The sequence below is a fragment of the Durio zibethinus genome, chromosome 4, assembly GCF_047325235.1.
Source record: "Durio zibethinus cultivar Kanyao isolate XHJ-2024 chromosome 4, ASM4732523v1, whole genome shotgun sequence".
NCBI lineage: Eukaryota > Viridiplantae > Streptophyta > Magnoliopsida > Malvales > Malvaceae > Durio > Durio zibethinus.
In genome coordinates this window covers 11,227,896-11,245,614 of record NC_143165.1, presented here as the reverse complement: position 1 = coordinate 11,245,614, position 17,719 = coordinate 11,227,896, and the positions used below count along the sequence as shown (strand labels likewise).

The following is a 17,719-nucleotide window of genomic DNA, read 5'->3' as shown; positions in this document are numbered from 1 at the left end:
ATTTATAAGAGTGAAACCCCTTATACCTTTACTAAACTCCTGATGTGGGATACAGGACAAACTCAAAACTCTTATAACTTTTGATATGGGATTATGAGATTCAAAAAAAATCCCAACAAAACCAATGAATGATGAAGGATATCTAAAAATTACAAAATGGTAACTCATAAAGAAAAAATTGTTAAGTTTTGGACCTCTTGGTAATTAAAGGAGATCTAACATCCATAATGTAGGGAAAACCATTACTTTTATTTGCTCTAGTTCATAAGCACCATCTACCATATTTTTTATAAGCATGGTAGAGCAATACTAACTGAAAAGACATTTTTCAACTTATTGAACCTTCAGATTTTGATTTCATGTAGTGAACAGAAGCATATATGTTTAAAAAAACCCATTGATAATAATGATGATGGCGATGACGACAATGATGACATTTGATCTTTTCCATTACTATCATCATTGGCAATGATTTACTCCAAACCCTCACATTCCTAAATACTCATAAGATTATTATTCAATCCACTATCAGTGGAAACTAAAAACTTCAGAAGTGGCTCTTTTTACTTCCATGTATCTTTATAGAAAAATTTTCTTTTTTGCCGTTAATGTCAACTTTACACTCACTATTGTTAATTCCCAAACTTTTGCTATCTCTCTCCATACCTCTCTCATTCATGCATCTCCCAAACTTAAAAGCTTTCTTTCGACCTTCTATCTCAGACCTTTTCTCTATCATAATCCTTCAATTCTCTCTTTCAAGCTTTCATTGTAGACCTTTGTTCATTTCATTAATTTCAATTCTCTTTGCAAGGTAATTTTTTTTTTTTTGTGTTTATTCCACACAAGTATTAATTTTTAGTTTTCCTTTCTAATAGGTTGAATGCACATTTTATTAAATTATTTTTCATAATTTTAGAATTGACATGTGAATGTTCCTCTAATAAATTGTGGGTTAGATGTTTGATTAGTTACCCCAGAAACGATTCATAAACTTTTAGTTTCCTTTCTTTTCTTTTGGTTGAAAACTAATTTTGCTGAAAAGTAATCTTTGGATTATTACTGAAACCATTTTAGTTGTTTTTTACTTGACTTAATGCAAATTCAGTTCTTATTTTTAAATTGGGTTAGACTAGTTTAGTTCTAATGGCTACAACCTCAGGTTCTATAAATAAAAAAAATGCACTTTACAAGCATTAGAGCGAAGGTTTTTCATCACTAAAGCCAATTATATATGATATTGCTAATTATATCTTTTTTTTGTTGATTAGTGATTGTTTTGTTGTACCTACACTCACATGTATATATTCATTTATATGGTGTATGTTAGTATAGCTTTCTGTAAAGAAATACAAACTATGAAGTTCTATAACTTCAAAAATAAATGTCCTTGGACCAAGGATGTATGTTTCTCATTGGTTGCCTATTCTTCATATATAGAGAGAGATAAGGGGAGGGAGGATACCTTTTTTATTTATGGTTATCATTTTGAGCATCTATGATTTTTGACAGGGTTAGTATGTACAATTATTATATTTAGAATGTGTGAAAATTTTTGCTAAAGGGTTCACCTTTGAACTTCTAGTTTCTTTTTCACATGAAATCTCACTTTAGATATAGCAAATGGGAACATTTGAAGTATCGATATTTACTTATTCAAGTGTGTGTTTTTGTAATTTACCAAGATCACATCCATGCCATGGTTCAAATTGTGGTCCTTTCATACTATTACTATTATTTTCTTATACAAATAAGTTTATTCTTTTGCACCAAGAAGGTATCATTCTCGAAGCAAACACTAAAATATAAATTAACTTACAAGAACATTTTTATTTTTCCTAAAGTTTGCAATTTATAGAATTGTCTTATATCCTATATGTATGACATATAACTTTTTATGTTTTTTATATCTAATTAAACTGAATATTTAGATTGTTTCTTTGCCTTTTTTTGTCAACATTAAAATGTAAAATATGTCAATAAAAGAGGTTGATATGATGGAAATGAAAGAAGTTGAGGATGATAAGATTGATAACATGAAAATAAAATAAGTATTTAGAGGTGAAAATGTAATGGAGCATGTCATCGAAGAATCAAGGATTGAGACATTATTAGAACCATAAGTTTGCATAGAATTTGAGTCATCAAATGATGCTCAAGAATATTAAAATAAATATACGAGATCCAAAGGCTTTGGTATATGGAAAAATTGTATTACTAGATCAAGAACTAATCAAGCAGTGATTGATCAAGAATTTGTTTGTTTAAAAGAAGGTGTGTGAGCAAAAAAATGCTTAGAGAAAGAAAATAGATTGTGTGCAGAACCATATGAGATAAGAGAAGGTTGTAAAGCAGTGTTTTAAATATCTATGAAAGAAAAAAAATGGATTGTTTCCCAATTTCATGCAGAGCATAATCATATGCTAGCTTCACCAAATAGCATGAAATTTAGTCGCTCAAATAGAGTACGAGCAAAAGTTCAAAGAGATCTTATAGATGTTATTGATGATTCCAATATTTATCCAAGTAAAATAGTTTCTATTTTATCTCATAAGTTTGGTGGGATTGGTATTCTTAATATGACTAAGCATGATGTTTTTAACTATTTAAGTTGTAGAAGGCGAAAGTAATTGGAAAAAGAAGATACTTAAATAATGTTAGATTATTTTCATGATTGCCAATAAAAAACACCTAAGTTTTTTTTTATGCAATTCAAACTGATATCGATGGTTGCCTTACAAATTGCTTTTGGGCAGATGCGAGATCTAGGATGGCATACAAACATATTGGTGATGTGGTAGCATTTGATCCTACTTATTTAACAAATAAGTATAAGATGCCTTTTGTTCCCTTTGTCGATGTGAATCATCATTTTTAGTCCATTTTATTTGGATATGCTTTGTTATGGGATGAAACTAAAGAAACATTTTTTTGGTTATTGAGAACTTGGCTTGAAGCTATGTATGAATGTCTACCAACAACAATTATCACAAATCAAGATGCTGCAATTACTAATGCAATTACAAAAGTTTTACCTAATGCAAATCACCATTTTTATATGTGGCATATTAAGAAGAAGTTTCCTGAAGTTTTGAGTCATGTTTACCATCATAATTATGATTTTAAGAAAGAGTTCAATAGTTGTATTCACAACACAATTACACTTAATGAGTTTGAAGCTGCTTGGATGAGAGTTATGGAAACCTATAAATTACAAGGTATTTCTTTGTTGGATAAAATTTATTCCATTCATGAGAAATAGGTACTTGCTTTTTTATGTAACACATTTTGTGTTGGACTGTCAACAACTCAAAGAAGCAAAAGTTTGAATAAAATTTTCAATGACTATGTTAATGCTAGTACTTTCGTTAGTAAATTTGTGGTGAAATTTTAAGAGGCATTGGCTGTTCGGTACAACAAAGAATTTGAAAAAAGCTTGAAGACTATAATTCGAAATCCAATTTGAAGACATTATATCTTATGAAAGCTAAAACATTTCTCATATATAGAAAAAAGTTATTTAGAATGTTTCAGAATGAATTGATTCATGCTCAAGAGTATGTTATTGATCAAATTGAAGTCAATGGTAATTCAAAAATATACAAGGTGCATGAGATTGGTAAGGAGAAGCCTATTTACATGGTAACTTTTATCGTGTTATTGAAAGATGCCATGTGTAATTGCCACAAGTTTGAACTTATGAGAATGTTGTGTTAACACATTTTGGCAATTTTCATTAAAAAATAGGTATTTTCATTACCTTTTCAATACATTTTATGTATGTGGACATGAGATGCTAAGAAAAATGCTACTGTAGAAATACGATAAAATATGCTTGTTGATAAGATCAATAAATCATCATTATGTGGTTTAACAGTGTTATGTTACACTATCTTGGTCTTTTTAAAAAGGCAACAAGATGAAGTAAGCATTATGATAATGCAATTTAAGATATCAAAAACTTATGTGAAGAACTTAATAATTTGATCATTGAGAATGCTGAAGTTGATGAGGCTAGGAAGTTAAATTTCATTACGAATTATGTAGCTTTTCAGGGCAACAACGGTAATGTTTCATGTGCCGAAATGACGTTACAAGATCTTTTACATGTTCTTACCAAAAGATGCCCTCCTTTAGTAAGGAAAAAAGATAGTATTAAGAAAAGTGGTAAAAAGAGTATGACATGTTCATCTTGTAATCGCTAAGTCATACAAAGCATACTTGTGATAAGTATCAACAACTAAAGGAAGTAATCAACTAAGCCCATTTTTTTTACTTTGTTCTATATTTTTTAACTTTAAAAGAAGCAATTTTTATTTATATGGTTTTATGAATATTGCAATAATGAGTTCAATTCAAAGTTAACTTCTAGCACTATTAATGTGACGGAACTTTAATATTTTATGGTATGTTGATCTTTTGTTTATTTTATATTTTTTCATGATGTGCTTTAATTATTCGAGTGATATTTTATTTTGTATTATGTAGGATATGTTGCTAGATATGCTTCCATAAAAAGATAAAATTAAATCTCAAGTTGCCATATTCTAGAAGAATTAGTATATAAGGAACTTTTTGTAAATGGCTGCTACTTTTTTAACTTTTGTTTTTTGCCAACATGAAAAAATAATTAAACAAAAGGTAATTTTTTGGGAAATTGTAATGATTAAAGCTTAAGTACTATATTATTTATTTGATTAATTATTCTTTTTGTTGGTTATCAGATTATTATTTTGCTTGATGAAGTGTGAATTGGAGTGTTTTTGTTTTTATCATTCTATTTGATAGTGTCATTTTCAGTTCTTGATATAACAGTCTTTTGTATCCTCATCTATGTAGTGTATTTTGTTTTGATATTTGTTGCAACTTCTACTACTATCAATGATAGTTTACCTTTATAAACTTAAATACCTTTTTATTGATTTTTTTAAAAAATAACAGCTTCAACTAAATGAATTACAATTTGAAATGACATGCATTAAAATTATTAAAAACTAGTTAATTAATCATTCTTAGAAAGTTGGAGCAAAAGCTTTTTATTTCATTGTTATGTTTGAACGGTCTACATCTACAAAGTTTTCATTTTATCACTTTCAAACCACACTTGGTACATTACATAACTACCACTTAGGCAAAAAAAAAAAATGAAACAAAAAAACATAGCAAAAATAGAGGCAACACCATTAAATTTCATATGCAGAACATCCTTTAAAATCCCATTGATGAGACTTGATAATTTTTTAATCTTTGGCTAGTACCAGTACCACCAAACCCAGTTTTGCTATATCCACCATTCTTTAACATCTCAGCACTGTTGGAAATAGTGATTCAAATCTCATAAGAGATTTATTTAGGATTGACTAAATATTACTTGATAGACAAGGAAACTTTTAGAAGAAGAATTCTAAGAGGAAAAATGATTTTTAATAGGCAAGTTTGATTTGCAAAAAAAAAAAATTTAAACAGAAAGAGTTTTTTAATAGGTAAGTTTGTATGTTTATAAATAGATGGAGTCTCTATGGAGTTAAGTATGAGAAAAAGATGTAAGAGAGTTGTAGAATTTTATAGGATAGACACCTTATAGGAGTACTGGGGATTTATATCTTATGGGTGTGTATGTTTGAATGTTTGAGAGTGGACTAAATGAGACTAAGAGAGTCCACATAGATATGATGAATGGGTACATATGGGTATGTGTTTGTTTGTGTTGAAAAGGTGCACATGGTTATATGTTTCTTTGGGTTAAGAATACTCTATAGGACTAGAGAAAATTGAAAGTGTCTTATGAGTATTGATTGTTGAGAGAGGTTGATGATTTGAATTTTATATTTGTAATTCTTTATAACTAGTAGATCTTTTTTCTCATCTGTGGACTTAAGTCGATTGGATCGAACCATGTTAAATTGTTGTCTCTTATGTGTTTAATTAATTATTTGATTATGCTTCCACTGACATAAATTAGATTGGGACTTTTGGCCTAACAAGTGGTATCAAAGCATGGTTCAAGACATAAGAAGATGTAAGTCCAGAGGCGTTTAGTTTTAAAAAAGAGTTTGAGTTTAAATTTTGAGGATTGATGATCGGTTTACATGAAACGTGAAGACACTTAAGAGAAGATGATTGCGAGACTTCCATTGCAGGTGGAGTCAAGCATATCTAGCATAAAGACAAATGATTTGATGAAATTTAAGTTAAGGTGGAGATTGTTGGATATAGTAACTCAAATCCCATAAGAGATTTATTTGGGATTGACTAAATATTGCTTGATAGACAAGAAAACTTGTAGAAAAAGAATTCTAAGAGGAAAATAGATTTTTAATAGGCAAGTTTGACTTGTATAAGAAGAATTTTAAGAAAAAAAGATTTCTTAATAGGCAAGTTTGTATGCTTATAAATAAATGGAGTCTCTATAGGGTTAGGTATGAGAAAAATATGTAAGAGAGTTTTAAGGTTTTATGGAATAGATACCCCATAAGAGTATCGAGGCTTTACGTCTTATAGGTATGTATGTTTGAATGTTTGAGAGTTGACTAGAGGAGATTGAGAGGGTCCACATAGATATGATGAATGGGTACATATGGGTATGTATTTTTTTGTGTTGAAAGGGTGCATATGGGTATGTGTTTGTTTGGGTTGAGAATATTTCATAGGACTAGAAGAGATTGAGAGTGTCTTATGAGTATTTATTATTGAGTGAGGTTGATGATTTGATTTGTATGTTTGTAATTCTCTACATCTAGTAGATCTTTTTTTTCATCCGTGGATGTAGGTCGGTTGGACCAAACTACGTTAAATTATTATCTCTTGTGTATTTGATTGATTATTTGATTTTGCTTTCACTGATGTGAATTAGATTAGGACTTTTGACCTAACAAGCACCACTCAAGGGCACATTTCCACCACCACCTTGATACATATTTGTAATGATTGGATTGCATAACCCTTCTAATTCCTTCAACTTATCCTCAAATTCATCAATTTTTGCTAATTGGTTCCTATCAAGCCATTCAACAGTCTCATTAATGACCTTCTTGATCTCCTGCTTGTCTGCCAGGTCAAGTTTTCCAATAAACTTCTCATCTTTCACGGTGTTCCTAATATTGTATGTGTAGTTCTCAAGGGCATTCTTGGTCTTCACCTTCTTTTTCACATCCTCATCCTCCACCTTGTATCTTTCTGCCTTTTACACCATTCTTTTCTTGGTCATTCCAAAAAAAAAAAAAAAATCTTACTTTGACAATCGAAAACTCATTGTTTACAACGTTATCAACAAAAAAGAATCAATATTTTAAAAGTAATATGTTATTTAGTATATCAAATTTGTTCTTTATTTATTTTTATAGACCATGAAAGGTAATGGGAAAGTACCACTAGACAATCTTCCATAACTTTCATGTATGATGCCAAAAGTTATCAAGCAGGAAAAGGGCAATTCTATCTTCCTTTTATTGGTAGGTATAATAAAACATTTCCCATTTGTAAGCTACAATACTAAACTTGGTAGCAAAAAACTCATTTCACAAGGGTGATAAGTTGCTTTTCAAGCATTCTTAAAAAGTTTTGAACTCTACATTATTCCAATTTGAATATTTATACACAAACTGAATCAATAAAGAAATTTAATATTGTTATCATCTTATAGCTTTATATTCTCATATTTACTTCTAGATAGGGCATAGCCATCTAAAAGTTAAGAGTTTATCCAGTTGAGGTTACTTATAACTTGATGCCTCGATGGAGTTCCAAGAAAGAAATATAATGCCAACTAGAAGTCAACAAGAAAAAATTGCACAAAAACTGCCAAAGAGCAGATTCTAATAAATAAGATGACAAAGAATGATTACCATTCACATAGCTGAAAGCCTTTTACAAAGAGCCATTAGGATAATATAGGTCTATGGGAACATGTGTAGACAAACTGCAAGTGGGCAATGATAAAGTCATCCTTCATAGGTGCAGCTACCAAAGAAAACAATGAAATCAAATATTAAGTGAGTATCATAGTTGCATAAAAAAAGATTCAATAAAAAGAAATAACTAAATAGATATAAAATAGCATGTCTTCATAATTACATCATTACATCTACTGCATCTAATTCTTTTATCCAATTCCATTATGCTTAAAGGAATAGTAAAAAAAATAAAGCTCTTTACTAGCATGTAGGGAATCAGCCAAACAATGTGTCAAGATGAGCTAACAAAATATCAACCAATTAGTTCATGATGCTGGCAGTTAAGGGTCAAAAAACTATATGAAAGAGTGTAAAATTTGGCATGTCTCCTTCTGAATGGGTATCTACACCCCCATCTCAAACACACCAGAAAAAGAAAAGTTAAACTATAAAGTTTAATCCATTTCTCGACGCAAATAATACTAACTACAAAAACTGAAAGAAAGTGATCTATCAAATTCATTCATGTTTAGGTTTGAACATTTAACTATAAAAGCTACAGCCAACTCCAACAAGGTTCATCAATTTATCCATGGTTTTAAAATAAAATATTTTTAAAAACCGTGGTTTTAAAACTCACAAGCAACAACAGAAGAAAAAATAAACCTAAATGGATGGAAACTCATCTGCTATGTTTTCATTGAAGCATTTTATTGAACAAGTAACAAGCATCATAAAAAATGCCTTAATTCGATATGACAAAAAATTGTAGAAATGATGCGAAGTACTAACAGCAAAAACTAAAGATCTATTCAATACCAGTGAATCAATTACTATTACACATAATTGAACATTATTAGTAAATGTAGACACCAAATTTGTCTAGATTTTAATTAATAGTTCTCGGGTTATCAGAATGAGACCTGATTTCAATTCAACTGGGCTTCAAGTCCGATTTCAATTCAATTGGGCTTCAAGTCCGATTTCAATTCAATTGGGCTTCAAGTCCGATTTCAATTCAATTGGGCTTCAAGTCCAATTTCAATTCGACTGGGCCTAAAGTCTGATTTCGATCGGGCCTGAAGACCATTTTGTTCTTTAAGCCCAACCTATCTTTTATTTTCTTTGTTTTATTAAATTAAACAAAAATATAAAATACAAAAAAAATATAAAATACAAAATACAAAAAAAATAAAAAAACAAAAAAAGGGGGCTGATGGCAGTGGTGCCTTGCATGGCACCACTGGCCACCCACCTCTCTGATCACCCATCCCTTACCCATTCCCTGCAAACCCTATACTCTTAACCATTGTACCCTACCACTGTCGAATAAGATAAAGGAAATAAAAAGGGTGAGAAGCCCGTGCTTACACCCCTATGTCGAGCACTATGCCACCTACTTAGGCACAGGGCATGGTCAAAGCTTTATAAATAGAGCTCCTAGCTGAACCTAAAAAAAAGGGGAGGAAGAGACTGCAAAAAAAAAAACTTTTTGCTAGAAAAACAACCAAAAAAATATAAAAAAAATCACAGTCCTTGCTGAATTGACGAGGAATCCAGCACCAAGGAAGACCTGCAGAAACAAAAAAAAAATAGTTAGTTTTAGTTTAAAAAAAAAGACCGAAACTTTAAACCTCGATCTATGTTGATCGAGGCTATTTTTGATGAAAAGGAGTTCAGATCTGCTAGAGGGGGTTGACGAAAATGTTTTGGTGTTTTTGAGTATTTTTTGACGATCGATCGATGACCACCGATGGCAATAGGAGCAACGGCAATAGTTGCCGGACATCGACTGGCCGACCCCCTCTACGCTTGGGCTGAGAGGTTTTTTTTTCTGAGAAGGGAGGAAATGTCGAAAAAAAATTTTGGGCTTTTTATAGAAATTGCCAAAGCCAAAACGATGTCGTTTCAATAAAACCTCAAAACGACATCATTTTAAGACCCTAAAGATCTACGTGTCAACCTGTAACCCGACCTGAGGTCCACGCACTTGATCCGTTGACCCAACTTCACCTTTAACTCTGACCAATCCGATTGAACTGAAATCGAATCGCTGAACGTGATTGAATCGTTACACTGAACCGCGCATTGACTGGACTGTTGATCGGTCTAGTTCAAGTAAAAAAAATTTTATTTTGAATTCTTTTAGGTTTTTTTTATATATTATTTTTGTTATTTTAATTATTATTCTTAATATTTATGCATGTTAAAATGTTTAAATTTATCATAATAAATTTTTGTTGTTTTATAATAATAATTAATAAAAAATATATATTAAAATATATAATAAAAAAAATTTTATCCGATGATGAGATTCAAAAGTATTCGGAGTAGTGATACCTATGAAATCTCTAAGTGAGAAGATTTTTTTTTTTAAATACTACCAGTATATTGGAGTATTTATAAAAAATTTTCAATACAATAAAATTTTTTTATATATAAAATAATAAATAAAAATTAATTAATAAATTAAGAATAAGAAATAAAAAATGAGAAAAAAGGAAAATTTATCCAATGCTGGGATTCTAAAAGTATTCTGAGTAGAGATGCTTTAAGAAATCTCTATGTGAGAAAACATATTTTTTTAAATATTACCAGTGTACTAGAATATTTATAGAAAATTTTCAATATAATAAAAATTCTTTTTTCTTCATTTTTTAAAAATGAAAAATATTAATAAAAATTAATAAAATTTTCTAATAAAAAATAAATGTGTGCATCAACATGTTATTATTTGCATTGCATGCATAACATATTTTTTATGAAAAGTAAATTTGAACCTTCAAGAATGAGATTCTAAGGTATTCCAAGAAGCGATGCCTAAGAAATCTTTAGGTGAGAAAGAGTTCTTCTAATGTTACCAACGTAATGGAACATTTTAAGAACTATTTCAATAAAAAAGGTCTTAATTTATTTTTCTTGAATAAATTTGAGTATCAATAAAAAAAATCAAGAAAATTATTTTTTCAAACACTAAAAATAAGACCGTTTTTATCAAAATCAAAGGATAACACATAATTAAGTAGTACCATTTTTAAACGGGCGCTGTGAGGTGCTAATTCTTCCCTACATGTAACTGACTCCTGAACCCAAATTGTTATGCAGACCCTAAAATTATCCTTTTAATAAATTTTAATTAATTTTAAGATTTCGTTAAAAGGATATGTCTAATAGGTGGTCAATCGCACCTTGTCAAAAAAGTTTAGTGGTGACTCCGTTGTTATTTTTTATTTTGTTTTCAAATTCATCGGGCAGACATAAAACTGTTACAACAGGCTTGGCGACTCCACTGGGGACACCTTTTATTTTTGAGAGTCAAGCCAAGATTAACTACGTGTTATCCTTAAATTTTGATTTAAATAATCCTACTCGGTTTCTTAGTTTTTTATTTTTCACTTTCAATAAAAAGGTAAAAAAAAAAAAACTAACAAACAAATCAAAAAGAAAAAATTCACACATGTTTCTTTACTATGCCTCTTATGCTTTATTTATTTATTTTTTTACTCTCAATAAATTAGGATATATTTGCACACACAATGACATGGTGCATCTTATGCATGAACTCTATATTGGGCTCCATTTTTTATAGGAGGAAGTAGAGTACCTATGCCCTCATGAGGTGATAACCTCCGTAATAGCAAGCAAAATACTTCCATTCAAATTGAACCCTTTCCATTCGTAGCCTATAATGGATGAGGATTGGGGTGCCTGACTAGTTCAGTGTGGATGACAGTGAGGAACAATTTGGGAACCTTTAGACACGTGTCAATCCAAACCGAGCATATAATAAGCTTAGGAAACCAGCCTTACGTACAGCCTCATCCACCTTTTTGTAGGAAATACTTAAGAATAAAAGTTGTGTGTAATATAAAACAAAACAAAAAATCTCAAAACTAAAAAAAAAATGTTGTTTTCAAACCACATCCTCACTTAACTCAATTTTGTTTCATTTTTTTCTTTTTTGCATTAATCATAACATACAGTTCTGCATCAAGATATTTGCTCTATGACATATTTCTTTCAAGAAGTTTTCATGGATCTCGTAAAACTACAGATTTACTTATCTTTAGCCAGTGTCTCATGTGAGCCGTATAATGAAGCATATATTTGGTCGAAAGAAGCCCAACAAAAGAATAAAGATTGCTTGCTTATTGGCTATGTGTTTGAGTTGCCTGAGAAAGTGTATTTGAATCTCACACAAAATGATTTAGAAGACTTAGCTACTATTTGGAGTCAGTTAAGTGAAGAAAAAAAAGAAAGCTTTTGCAAGAAGTATAGGTAGATTGCATCCCTCATTCCAGTAGTGATCGATGAACAGTTGGTAAGGATAGCTATACAGTTTTGGGATCCATCCTATAGAGGCTTCACTTTTAATTAGAAAGATTTGGTGCCAATTATTGAAGAGTATTCGATTTTGCTTGGAATAAAACTATAGTGTCCAGATAAAGTATTTACCTGAAAATCGAAATCAAGTTATCATAAAAAGTTGGCTAAGCTTATGAGGGTTAAAGTAAAAACCATTGATTCTTTTACGAAGCCTAAAGGTGAACATCTTGGCGTCCATTGGGACTTTCTTCAAAACTTCATTCAGGGGCATTTAAATGATGATCAAGGTATGGCTGTGTTTGCTCTAGCATTATATGGCATGGTAATCTTTACAAAGACTTTGGGTTACATTGAGATAACTATAGTAGACTTTTTTGAGCAAATTGAAACCCAAACAATTAATCTCGCTTCAGCAGTCCTAGCTGAAACCATCAAGTCATTAAATTTCTATTGACAAAATAGAAAAAAATGATTCATAGGATGTGCATCGCTATTATATGCATAGGTTAGAAGTCATTTCAAGTGCAGAAAGAATGCTTTCTCAAAGCTGTATCTTCGAAATAAGACACCAATTGAAGAGTTCTACAAAAGTTGATGGCCAACATTGAAAATGAAGGAAAAATGGGTCATTTTCTTACGAAGGCTTACCGGGGATGAAATTGAATGGATGGTACCTTGGATGTCTCGTGTGCCTTTGTTGTATCATGGAGGAATCGAGCCATGGATACCATTGTTAGGGCTATAAGGTGTTGTAAGTTACGCTCCGTTGATGGTGCTTAGGCAATTTGGTGCAAAGCAGTTTGTTCCTACTACTTATGGCTTGGTTCAGGTAGAATTATTTATAGGGAACCAAATCTACCAAGAACTTCAGAGCAATTGATCCAAGAATGAAATAAAATGCAAAGAATGAGATTAAGACCTTTCATCGACAAAGTCACTATTGATTATCAGATTTGAAAAGCAAAGCGGCCTAAAAACATAGTACTTTCTCCTGATGATAACTCATATTAATCAGCTAATCTTTGACAAAAGTGCAATTATCAGAAGTTGAGCTAGTTAAAAAAGAGTTAGAAGCTAAAAAAGAAAAAATAATAAGAGAAAATTTAAGACTTCGTGAAAAGATGGGACAATTGAAATATAAAGTAGAAATACAAGGGAGTAGATTGACAAAGATCATAAAAGAACGAGATGTGGTCAACAATGATTTGAAAGATCTACATTAAGAAAATAAGAGATTATGAGTTCAATTCAAAATAAAAAAGTCACCAAGTCACCAAGTCTTACTTACTCAACAACGTGAAATGGATGAGCTCCGAGAGGAAATGAACCAATGGAAGGGTAAAGCTCAAGAAAAACAAGAAGAAACCACCAAAATTTCTCAAGAATGTCAGAATTAGAAGGGGTTATACTCTACAACCTCAGCAAGATTGGTGGAATACCAAAAAGAAAAGGAAAGGTTGAAAGCCATGCTCGTAAAAGAAAGAAGAAAGCACTTTAAGGTATTGAATGAAAAAAAATCACTTCACCAAGTGATCCAAGGATTAGAGAAGCAACTGCAAGACCATAAAATCCATAGTTTAGCAATAATAGATGAGTGACATAGAAGGGAAAAATATTGGATCTTCACATGTGATTCAAAAAGAGATGCTCGCATAATTTGTAAAATAAAAAGTTTAGGGAGGCAATAGTACATAAAGCACATAGCTAATCAAGTTTGCAAGGCAGTGAAAAAAGCATGGGAGATGGTTGAAAAAGTAGAAGCATTAAAAAAAGAAGTCAATCCCATAGGAGAATATGGACAACACCTAGTAAACTTTCTAGATGAGGCAAAGGACCATTATGAATAAGTCAAGTGCTTATATAGATATAATTCTAAAATGATAAATCCCATGTAATAAAAGTTATATGAAATCAATAAAAATTTCTAGTGTTGAAAATCGTCCAAGAACAAATATCTCTCACTTGCATTCATGTATCATGTACATCATTTTCATAAAATAAGTGAAAAAATAAAATTTTCAACATATAGCATTATGATTTTTTTCTCTTTTTCAAAAAAAATTTATGGTAATAAAGATTCAAGAATAGCTCACCCATCAAAATTTTTGACCTAACCTACTCATCATTCATACAATACCAAGACTCAAATAAGAATCATGGAGTGAGAACAGGCTAGTAGATTTGAGAGAATCGAGAAAGCTCAAGAAAAATTAAGAGGGATTCTCAGTACAATAATGGATATGCTTAAAAAACTTGTCAAGGAAAAAGTAGTGGAAGAAAATCCTAGCTTCAAGAGCAATCGCCAGATCTTGTTTGCCATCCAGGGTTTAAGCCACGACTGATCCACCCTTCTTAAGAAATCAGAGTACAAATTTCTACTCCCGGTGGATATCATAATCCTTATCCAGGAATGATATCCACACCTATTCTAGGATAATTTCAAAATTTTGTTAATCCTGTTATGATGAAAAAACCACCCGAGCCAATCTTGGTTCCTGACTTGGATGATCCTAAAAAGAGAGAAATGCTAGGGATGAAAATACTTAAAAAAGTGGAAGATAATAATGCCTAGGAAAAGATGAAGCTATTGGAAGAAAGGCTTAGGGTCGTAGAGGGAATGAATTTTTATGGCTCCACGAATGCAGCTAACATTTGTTTGGTCCTAGACGTGGTCATTCCACCTAAATTCAAGTCCCTAAATTTGAAAAATATAATGGTACAAAATGCTCGATAACCCATATCACCATGTATTGTCGTAAGATGGTAGCACATGCTCGTGATGAGAAGTTGTTAATGCACGTATTTCAAGATAGCCTTACGGGATCAACAACCAAATTGTATGTTTAACTAGATAAGACTTATATTCATTCTTGGCAAAAACTCACAAGGGCATTCTTTACACAATATCAGCATGTCATGGATCTAATTCTAGATCGTCTATCTCTACAATGTCTGAAAAAAAAGGTAACAAAAGTTTTAAAGAGTATGCACAGAGATGGAGAGATGTGGCTGCACAAGTTTAACCTCCTCTGTCTTATTTGTGAACACTCTGAAGGCATCGTACTATGAGTGATTGATAGGCAATACAACCAAGAACTTTACAGATATGGTGATATCAGGTGAGATTATCAAAAGTGGCATAAAGAATGACAAGCTTGATATAAGAGAGATGAGTGGAGTAAAGAAAGGTAAAGTTCTCAAAAAGAAAGAGAATGAAGCTCAAGTGGTGAACTACGTGAGGTAATAGTCCAGAGGTTTCACGCCCTATCCTACACCAATCTACCAAACCCATTACCCTTCCATAAATAATATTACATCCACTTTTCATCCATATCAGCCATACCAATCATTACCACAACCAACTTATTCACCTCAGTTTCAGCCATCCTTTCGAACATCCACCTACAACTATCCTGTTGTACCTATCAAACAAGAATAGAGACCCAGTAATGGTCCAAGAGCCTTAGAAAATACCCAAGAAAAATTCACCTTTAACCCCATTCCCATGACATACATAGATTTATATCCCTGACTTATTGAGAAACATTTACTTGCTCTTGTTATTGTTGAACCTCTAAAACCTTCATTTCCTAAATGGTATGATCCCAATGTATATTGTGATTATCATTATGGAAACTCAGGTCATTTCACTGAGAACTGTACTACTTTGAAGCGTAAAGTGCAGGGGTTAATTAATGAATGAGTATTAAACTTTGAGACCAGCCAATGAAGGACTTCAAATGTTAATGGGAACCCTTTACTGAACCATACTAGACCATCAATAAATGCCTTAATTGATGGGCAAAGAAGCCACGTCAAGGAAAAAATAGATGAAGTTAAGACTCCAATGGCTAAGGTGTTTGAAGTCTTGGTTAAGGTTGATATGTTAAAGTTAACAGAACCTCAGAATTGCTCTGAAGCAATTAACTTAACTGAAAACTGTAATTATCACAAAGGTGCTTTGGGGCATTCTATCAAAAGTTGTCATGAATTTCATCAAAAGGTGAAGAAGTTAATGGATATGGGTCGGATAAAATTTTACGAAAAAAAAAGAGTAGATAGAAGCTGAAGTGTCTACCATTGATTCAAAGAATAAGTTTGTGCGTAGACCAATAATAATTTATTATGATGAGAAGTCAACACCGAGGCTAGAAAAACCCATCTCCCAACCAATAGTGACAATTAAAGTTCCTGGCCCTTTTTCATACCAGAATGACAAAGTAGTGTCATAGAAGTACGATTGTAATGTCATAGTCAATCCAAAAACTGCAAACATAACGGGCATAGGAGGTATAACTTGAAGTGGAAGGTGTTATACTCTAGAAGCTCTAGAGAAAGCCAAAAAAAAGAAAGCAAAAATGAGAGAAGATGAGGGAAATCAGAATAATCCTGTTATAGTCTCAGAAAAAAAATGTTAAAAGCTAGTCTCTGAGAGTGAAACTTGTAAATTTCTAAAGTTAATAAAACATAATGAGTACTGTGTGGTAGAATAGTTGAACAAGATGCCAGCTAGAATTTTACTATTATCATTATTGCTAAGCTTAGAGTCATACCGTAATGCTCTACTGAAAATGCTCAATCAAGCATATGTGTCTCACAATGTTTCTACTAAGTATGTAGAATAGCTTATTGGCAACCAAACAATTTCAAATTATATCTCTTTCAGTGATGAAGAGATTCTTCTTGAAGGTCGAAAAAGTATCAAAGCTCTTCATATTACTGTGAAATGCAAGAGTTATATAATGGCTAAGGTTTTAATTGATAATGGCTTATCCATCAATGTTATGCCTATGACTACTCTAGCAAAACTCTTTATTGATGGATCTTATATAAAGTCTAGTCATATGATAGTGTGTACCTTTGATAGGACCCGAAGAGAGGTACTGAAAGATATAAAAATGCCATTACAGATTGGCCTGTGCACTTTCAACATGAAATTTCAAGTTATGGATATCTCTCCCTCGTACAGCTACTTATTGGATAGGCCATGGATTCATATGGTAGGTGCTGTTCCATTTTCATTACATCAAAAAGTCAAATTCATTATTGATAGAAAATTAACATGTGTGACAAAGGAAAAAGATTTACTGGTAATTCAACCAGTAAATACTCTTTATGTGAAATCAGTAGATGAAGCACTGGAGTATTCTTATAGATCTTTCGAGATTGCTAACGTAACCTATATGACTGAAAGATTTAAATTATATTCATTGCACCTGTCTACGACTACTAAATGGTCATTACGCAGCTTATTGAAATGGGATGGTAACCTGGAACTAGACTAGGAAAGAACCTGCAAAGAATCATAGAGCCACTAGTAGTATATGACAAGAAAAACATATTCGACTTAGGATATAAGCCAATAAAAGAGGACAAAATGAAAATGGTGGATGAAAAAAAAGATAAAAAAATGGTTAATCTTGGGGGATATGAGCCAGAGTCAGAGCTTATGGTCATTTCATACTTTCATGATTCTTTTTTTTCAAGAGGATATATTTACC

The 17,719-nt window shown here is 31.6% G+C and overlaps 1 protein-coding gene across 1 annotated transcript; it reads right to left on the bottom strand.

Annotated features, from left to right (window-relative positions):
• Positions 1-6,868: 6,868 nt before the first annotated feature.
• LOC149519150 (heat shock 70 kDa protein-like) lies at positions 6,869-15,725 on the bottom strand. The gene is made up of 4 exons (XM_089760215.1): positions 15,708-15,725; positions 15,572-15,640; positions 9,424-9,465; positions 6,869-7,180 (listed from the first exon to the last, which is right to left on the bottom strand). Exons 1-4 carry the CDS (start codon positions 15,723-15,725, stop codon positions 6,869-6,871), a joined length of 441 nt encoding a protein of 146 aa, XP_089616341.1.
• Between the last annotated feature and the right edge of the window lie 1,994 nt (positions 15,726-17,719).